The following is a 9,043-nucleotide window of genomic DNA, read 5'->3' as shown; positions in this document are numbered from 1 at the left end:
AGGTTTGGGGGGAACCCGGGCCCGCCCTCTACTCCGGGTTCCAGCCCAGGGCCCTGTGGACTGCAGCTGTCTATAGTGCCTCCTGTAACAGCTGCATGACAGCTACAACTCCCTGTGCTACTTCCCCATGGCCTCCTCCAAACACCTTCCTTATTCTCACCACAGGACCTTCCTCCTGGTGTCTGATAACGCTTGTGCTCCTCAGTCCTCCAGCAGCACACCCTCTCACTCTCAGCTCCTTGCGCCTCTTGCTCCCAGCTCCTCACACTCCCACCACAAACTGAAGTGAGCTCCTTTTAAAACCCAGGTGCCCTGATTAGCCTGCTTTAATTGATTCTAGCAGCTTCTTCTTAATTGGCTCCAGGTGTTCTAATTAGCCTGCCTGCTGTAACTGGTTCTATCAGGTTCCGGATTACTCTAGTGCAGCCCCTGCTCTGGTCACTCAGGGAACAGAAAACTACTCATCCAGTGACCAGTATATTTGCCCTCTACCAGACTCCTGTACCCCACTGGTCTGGGTCTGTCACAGTATGTTTATGTGTGTATATATATATATATATATATATATATAGAGAGAGAGAGAGAGAGAGAGAGAGAGAGAGAGAGAGAGAGAGAGAACAAACAAAACCATTTACAGAGGGATATATATATATATATATATATATATATGCATTGTAAACTGCTTCTCTAGCAGTATATATAGACACCTTTATCATGTTGACAGTTCCCTTATGGTGCAGGTAAAAACACTTGCCTATGTTGCAAAACTTTGTGTGTAAATTTAAAGCAAAAATAAAGCTCTCCCTTCCCTCTCCATGGTGACATGAAAGTTCAATTTCCTTTAAAAAAATATCAGTATTTTGAGATCTGAAAAGACTGCTGTTTCATGCAAAATGCACAAAAGCACTACGGGAGAAAATTATTCTATTTCATCATTCTAGAAATCTGATGAAAAAACAAATTGCACCAAATACACAACTCTAGATGCAGAAAAAAACAACAATAAAAAAACATTTAAGGGCACTAATTAAAGTTCTGTTAACAAAAAATGTTCCTGAATTTGCTCTATACTGGAAAGATGGGAAAGTCATAAACAACACTCCAAGACTATAAAATATATAAGATTAAGCTATAACTATGAGACTATAACACAGGTAATAAGGCTTACTCATGATGACAAGAAAACAATGGGATTATCATCTATTCTTTTTTTACATTGTAACTTCAATTGTGCAACTTGTTTCTGATGGTATTTTCTCTAGGATACGTCTACTTTTCCATATGTGCTGTGTACATAGCAACTTATGACTAATGACCCAAAAGGGTGAGCTTGCAGAACAGAGACACTTCAGAGACTCCACAACTCCTATTTAGGCTAAACCCTATACCGATAATTTGGACCATACAATCATCTCAGAACCCAAATGCCTGTTGTGCTGCTAGTGTCTGAACTTAAACTGACATGCAAGAAGTTATTTTTTGTAGGCCCTGCACTGGGCAGAAGGAGCCAATCTTTTCTGAACCACTTAAGCCTATCTCCAATATTTACCATACAGAAAGCAGTGCTATATGTTTTTAAATTTATGCAGTGCCTTTTATCTCAGGAACATTTATGAATTATGCACAGGGATCACTTTATCCATTGACAACACATGCCCATCTCTTGTGTGAAACACAGCAACTCTAATTCCACGTGGCCACATTGCACGACAGTTTAGAAATACAGAATACAGTGTCATTCTACAAGGAGAATTTAAGCTCAGTAGTGTAATCACAACATAATTATTATATTACTTTGAATGTACAGGTCACCAACCTGACATCACCACCCACAACCATGGGATCATTATTTACAATAAATGGTCAGACCCTTGGCTTTATGTCTCATTCCAGTGGACAACTACTTCAGCAATGTAGTGCCCTGGAACACCCTCCTGGGTCAGCGTGATTCAAAGAAGTGAGGCAGCTATGGAATCAGCAGAAACACTGCCTGTGGCACCTACATATACCTTAGTGGCCTCTACTCTCTAATCCAGACCAACCCTACTTAGCTCTGAGAGATGAGTAGGAGGGGGTATGGCTATAGGGCCACAGGCAGTTCTAGAGAACTTCTCTAGAAAAAACTATCCTTCTGAATATACTCAACTTTTTTCCCTACACACTTTTCTAACCTTGATACAGGACAGTTCCAATATTACCTCATTGCAAAAACCTTCTTTCAAATTTGATCTGGCCTGATATTGTACCATATTTCTTCCTTTAAATGATGACTCCTTTCTTTTGGAAGTTTACTGAACCAATATTATGCATTTTTGCTCTGCCTGAAATCTTCAGTAACAATTTTACATATGAGCATAGAATACATAACTTACATAAATCAGTTTCTGACCTTTAGGAAAGAAAACAAAGTACTATATAAAATACTTCAAACCGAGGATTAGTTATTGCTTCAATTGCTTTGCAAACTTCAAAAATACTGAAAAATCACTCTCCATTATTGCTTAGATTATTAATTATTGATGGCAAAAGAAGCGGAATACTTCTCCATATTTTGGCTGTGACACTTCAAGGGAGACCTGCCCAGTATAAGGGTATGCCCACGCATATGAATTTGTAGGGCCCTATACTTATAACGAATCTAACAGCTGCATATGTAACAGAGTTTTTAACATCCTTGGGCAGGCAAAATATGTAGATGCAGTAACTGAAAGGTTTTCTATTTCATTGCTCTTGACCCTTTATGTATCGTCTCCTGAAATACTGTTTGTTAATTTCCCAAGTGAATCCCTGCCCTTCCTACAGTAATAATAAACTAGAAGATCCATTTTTCTTTCTCCCTCAGACATAGACTGTGCTATATGAGGCCACTACCTTTAATGCACCCAATTGATCCTGCATTTAAGTTCAAATCTGAAAAGAAAGTGAGATGTATCCATGACAGAAAAGCATCAATACCTGTGGCTCAGGGGTGCAGTAAATTGAACATTTCTGCTTTTGTGTTTAACTTGCATCCACTTTTTTAGTAGTACATGAATCTCCTTTACCTATTCAGAAATGTGTAATTACCATTCCAGTTACCGGAGATACAGCCTAACGAAGCATTTTATCATTCTCTATACTTATTGCTTATTATCATTCTCTATACTTAGTGCTTATTGTCTTTTAAGAACATTAGAGCTTGTATAACTCATAGCAATGGATTGTCACTAGAGTTTGTCGGGACATTTTTGTCCAATTTGGGAAATGATCATTTGTCAAAAAGTTTTATCTAGTCCAGGATAGAATTTATGATCAAAGCCAGAGCAAGAGCCCAAAATAGCCAATAAGCTAGTGGTTGGGGAACGTGCCTGGGATGTGGGAACCCTTTATCAATCTCACCTTTTGGACCTCTTCTGGCTTGTATAAATAATTCTGGCTACAGACTGCATAGCCTGGCACTCACCCTGGGATGTTGGGGACCCAGGGTCAAGTCCCTGCTCAGAATTAGGCAAAACAAAGCTGGGTCTCCCACTTTGCAAGTGAGTGCCCTAACCACTGGAGTGGGTCTCTCTCTCAAAAAAGATTCAGATGGTCTCATTTTTGGTTTGATGTGGAATGAAAAATTCTGAAACATCAAATTATTTTGCAAAATGGAAAATTCTTTTTTTGCCAAAATGTTTACATTTTCTGCCAGAAAAGCCAAAAGAGGAGATTTCATTTCAGGTTGGTTTGACTGAATGGAAATATGTTGGTTTGTTGGACCAACATAAAATGTTTTGTTTTGAGTGAGTTCAACATTAAACTGTATTTTTCTATGGTGACACATTGCCTCATGGGAATTACAGTCTGGATGCTTGATGCCCATTCCCTATGGGCCAGGCTGTTGGCTGGACTACATCTCCTGTAACAATGCAGTCTCCACTCTGACCGAGTGTCAGGGGCATACCTGTAGGTGCATCATGGCAGTAGTAGTCCAGTTAGGGATCCTGGCCCATAGAGGAGAATGGAGGCATCAGGAATGTGAACTACAACTTCCAGGAAGCCAAGTGCTGCCATAGGGAACTGTAGTTTTATGTTGAAAAGGCTCAAAATGAAAGGTTTCAATTTTTAAAACCTTTTTGAATGTTTCATTCAGTGAATTCTTCTTATATGTCTATTTGCCATCCCAATTAAGGATGAAAACAATAGTTGAACTATCAGGATTTCCTGCAGGATGGAAGTTCAGATTTGGACTCAGCTCCTCATCCAGGCTATTCCTCCCTAACTCACATGGCCAGGCAGCTCTACTGCCTGAGTGTGAGGATAGCCAGGGCCTGGCCTCCTCCCTGCCCACTCTGGGAGGCTGCAGTACCTGTGCTTCCCAGAGTACAGAGCCTGCAATTCTGCCTAACCCTTGGCACAGGCTTCACAAGGGAGGAGAGTCCTTCTCCTTCCCCCCACAGCACAGGCACATCATGGGCCAGGCATAATCTAGCCCAGAAGCATAGAGAAAAATAGTTTGTCCCTCTAATAAGGTGAATGTATTATTAGACCCAGTTTTTCCCTATCCATATGCAATACCAAGACAAGCTTGAAATTACAGTCCATATACTCATGTTCCAAACAGCTACAAGGAAAAGAGCATTTGCATAATTCAACAGAGTTATTTTCATAATAAATAAAACATAGATTGTTTAGCACAGAAGAGGGGGATCTGAAGAGAGGAATGCAAGAAGCACCGATTCAACTGAGAGAGGACAGGGAGGAGCACAAGGAAGTTAGTCTAAATAATGCTGCCGTTCCTACTAAAGACAGCAGATTTTTCAAACAAACTTTAAATCTTCCCACAACAACTCCCACATTTCTCCACACCAGGTGAAAATATTTTAGTGTAACCATCTTTATACCATGTGTAACGGGGTTGGTACCCACCTCTCACGAGTCCCCCCTTTCTCTGGCAGATATGCCTGCAAACAATTCTTTTCCAGGGGCAGCCCCTACCTCTTGCGGGCAGCCCCCTTCTGTTGGTTGTGAGCCTGCTTTTGTTGTTTTGGTCTTACATCAGGGTGGCACCCATCTCTTTTGAGCACCCCCCAGCCGACGGTTCTCTCGGTGGGTCTTCAGCAACTCAGCCTTCTGGCAGAGCTGCAAACACTGTCCCGCCTTTTTGGGTTCTTATCACAGCCCTGGTATGGGGCCGTAGCTCTTAGGTTTGTTCCCAGAGACACTGCCTTTTTCAACCACCCGTCTGGGGCCAATCTTAGTAGCGTCAGCTGGCATCCTCTTCAGCAGCCCTCCCAGGGCTCAGTCTGCAACCAGACCAGCACGGACCATCTCAGTACCCTCATCTGGTCTGGCCATGTTCTGTGGTCAGTCCCCCATGCTCTGCCTGCCTGCACTGACCTTTCGATGGTCTTGCTGCTCATCTAGCCAGCCAGGCACCCAGTGCCCCCTCATCGAGCTCCACACAGGAACTGAAGGGTCTGCTCCTTGCTTTTTATCTGGCCCTTCTGGCCCCTTAGTGGTTACTCCAGCAGCCCCTCTGATTGGCTGCTCCTCTGTAGCCACTCTAGGCTGCCTGGAGGACTTCTCCCTGCTCTATTCTGGGACAGGGTGAGGCAGGGCGGTGAGGCCTCCAGACCTAGTCCACTCTGACCCACCATGCTATGCATCATTTCCATAAATGAACTGCAAATGGCAAAAAGGGTTCACGTTAGACTCTTTAAAACAAATACTACTGGTATAAATCCTGAATATTTCCACTTAACTACATGTGGAATTGTTTTAGACCCAGGCTCTGCTTTATGTCAGAATATATTAGATTCAGACCCTAGATTCAGGAGTCCAAAGGTTAGTGTTGCTCTGTGCAAGTGCATGTTTTTAAAGAACATTTTAGTTTATTTTATCGAATTGATGAGGAGTGGAGTAGTGATGTTTTATTATGTAGTTTGGAAATGAGAAATTATGAACAATAAATGAGAACAATGGTGCTAATGATAGTAATTATGCTTATGTATAATCTTTCATCTGATGTTCTCAAATTACTTTATAAATAAGAATTTGTGAAACTTCAAAAACACTCTTATGAAGTAGGTAGGTGGTTATCATCCCTATTTTACTAATGCATAGAGGCACAGAAAGCTTAACTGGATTATCCAAGGTCACTGTTAGTCAGTGTCAGAGCTGTGAATAGTCTAGAGAGTCATGACTCCCCATCCCCTGCTTTAACCACAGGAGAATATTCCCTACATAAAACTTTAGAACAAGCAACATTATCAAAAAACTGCCAGCTCTCTCTTTTTATCCACCCCATAAAAAACATATGCTAACGAATATAGCACTACTTTGAGATTGAATATTATTTACTTTATATTTGTATTCCACTAATCATCATTTCCTTTTATTCATTGTCAGGTCACAATGCTCATTTGCCCCCATGCATGCTTCAAAGCACAGAGTATGAAATTATTGGACATTCTATAGTTTTTTTTTCTTGTTTTTTTTTATTTTAAAAAATGTTTGATGCTGTGCAATAGCATCTTCATAAATAGGAAGCTTGACAAAGCATTTAGGTCAGTGGAAGTTGTGTAGCAAAGTCCTATTCAAGTCTGAAAATGTAGGAGCTAGTATTCACGTGCTCAGTGTCAGGAAGTCAATATTCCTTTCCATAATCCTCTGTTATGTTACTGAATCATTTTCATGAACTTCAATATATCCTATCTGAACTGTAGACCATGTCTTGCCCTGCACGCTCTTAGCAAAATCTTTAGTTTTGAATCCAAATGGTAGGTTTTTTTCAGTTTCATTAAAAGCACATGATCAACTTGAAAAAAAAATCTCATTTCTTTCTGAAAGCTTTATATCTACTATACTTACAAGTAGCACACAAGATTTCTATGACTGGAAGAAGTTATTGGGAAAATATTTTAATTTCTTTCAGTTTCTTTCTACATTTGACAGAACTTTGTGTATTGTCAGTTTCACTCTTTCCTTGCATAGTCAGCCATGCTCTGATTTCTGCAAAAACATAGGCATGTGCTTACCTTTCCACATATGAGTCCTCTCATTGAGTTCAATGGATTATTGACATGCATAAAGTCAACCGTGTGCCCAAATGTCTGCAGAATCTGGCCTTTGTTAGTCAGTGTCTCCTTTGCATATATATGTCAAAGGGGGAATAGAATATTATTTATTTTTAAAGTTTTTTAAATCAGGACACATTATTTAAAAGCTATGCTATCAGAAACAGTAATAATTTTAAATTTATCAGTTTCAGAAGAGTCAAGTTGACAGTGTCTAAGTAACTGAGTTGAGAGTTTTCACCCTTTTACAGTATCCTATATGTAATAGAGATATTTTGGTTTCTGCTTTCTATCAGGAAATAATTTTGTAACTTATGATGCTGTGTCTGAGACACACCACAAGGAAAACAGCAGAACTGTTCCACCACTAGAGTGCAGTTCATGTATAAAGACATACTCTTCTCTTTCTTCACTGTCAAGGTTTTGAGATAAGCACTTTAATGGCTGCTGAGCAAGAAGAAGGACAATAACTCAGATTTTTTCCTTTTACCACAGTGTGCTATATTCGAGAGATCTTTGAAAACCTACTTGTGTATTTATCTTTCAAAACCTCTTCAAACTTCTAAGTCTACAAAGAGCTTAATTAAGTCACAATAGCTTTCAGTACTTATTCTTTCTTAGACCCTCATTATTAAAGTAGAAATGTTAAAGTGACATCTCAGAGCGCTCTCCTTATTCTTTTCTCTTCACAGCAACTCCAGTTCTGGAAAGCACTCAACCACAATCTTAACTTTAAGCACCTGTCATCTAATCTAAAGTAAATGGGAAAACTCATATATTTAACATTAAATACGTGCACATGCGTTTGCAGTCTTGGAGTATAGGTCAATCCAGTAAATTACTTATAATCTCCTCCTCACTTCTTTTCTTTCTTCACTCCAGAGTGTCAAACACAGTATGACTTTTTGAGCTCTGGTTTTAGTTTGTTGTAACTTGAGAAACCCTTGTCCAATTCACTACAAGTTTGGTAGAAAATGTCTACCTCTACCCAAGATGTCATCTACCAGTTTTGGGGTGATATTTCACACATGTTGCCAGGCAGTTTAACTGCAGCAGCCCACTATGGCATATCGACACTTCAAGCTCGGGATGTGATTTCCAGTTCAAGGAGACATACTTCCACTTGCTCTATTTGATCTAGTTCACTAAAAATAAAGTTTAGCCTCAGCAAGGCAAGTGGCAGGACAGGCTAGCTGCCCCCAAGTACATGACACATGCTGCACAAGGGATATGCCTGACAGTTTACTTTGCTTTCAGGATATTCCTGGAGCACAGCAACTCAATTCTGCTCCTTGTTTGGGGCATATTGTAAAATGACAGTCCAGCCCAAAATAAAGTCTTTCTATTTATAAAGCACTGATCCTGTGTTATGTCTTCTTTTATACAGATCACGTTGTATGTGAAGAGGAGTTCAAATATGCTATGCTAGCTTTAAACTGTATCTGCCCAGCTACTTCTACGCTAATCACCCTGCTGGTTCATACCTCTAGAGGACAGTAAGTACACCATCCTTTAAAAAAAACGAGACTGATATCAGATCTACTTTGGAACACAAGGGAAGAGTCTATCCCAAGACAGCACTGTTCAACCTCACTGAATTCAATGGCTCTATTTATATTACATTACAGATGTGGGGAAATAGTGAACATTTCCTCCACAGTATAGTTTTGGTACGCATACATTGAAATCCTGCTTACTGTACTCTTCCTGACAATAAGTCCTGCAGGATTTAGTCCCCAGTGCTTATATTTTTAAGAAGGAAACAGAGTTATAAGTTAAGGGGTGGCTGGTGGAACATAGCCACAACCCCCCATTAGAAACAGTGCAGGATTACACTGCATCAGTGAATCACAGAAGCCCAGTCAGAGCTGTGGGAGGGTTTGTGGCCTAGATTTTTCCAAAGTGGCCTTTATTTTTGTGAGCTCAACTTTATTCACCAATTCATCTGATTTTCAGAAGTGAAAGACACCCATGACTCCAACTGTTGTCAATGTGACATGTGG

The 9,043-nt window shown here is 40.3% G+C and overlaps 1 protein-coding gene across 1 annotated transcript in view; it reads left to right on the top strand.

The window, feature by feature from the left end:
- Window positions 1-9,043, top strand: part of LOC112117767 (potassium channel subfamily T member 2) — a 287,927-nt gene that overhangs the window by 186,152 nt on the left and 92,732 nt on the right. Inside the window, exon 15 of the mRNA XM_026655747.2 lies at window positions 8,428-8,536. Coding sequence (XP_026511532.1) covers window positions 8,428-8,536 — 109 coding nt within the window. The remainder of the gene's footprint in view (window positions 1-8,427; window positions 8,537-9,043) is intronic.

This window comes from Terrapene carolina, unplaced genomic scaffold (assembly GCF_002925995.2).
Source record: "Terrapene carolina triunguis isolate 2854851 unplaced genomic scaffold, T_m_triunguis-2.0 Scaffold211, whole genome shotgun sequence".
Lineage (NCBI taxonomy): Eukaryota > Metazoa > Chordata > Testudines > Emydidae > Terrapene > Terrapene triunguis.
The sequence above is the reverse complement of the archived record's forward strand: the minus strand, read 5'-3'. Positions and strand labels throughout refer to the sequence as shown.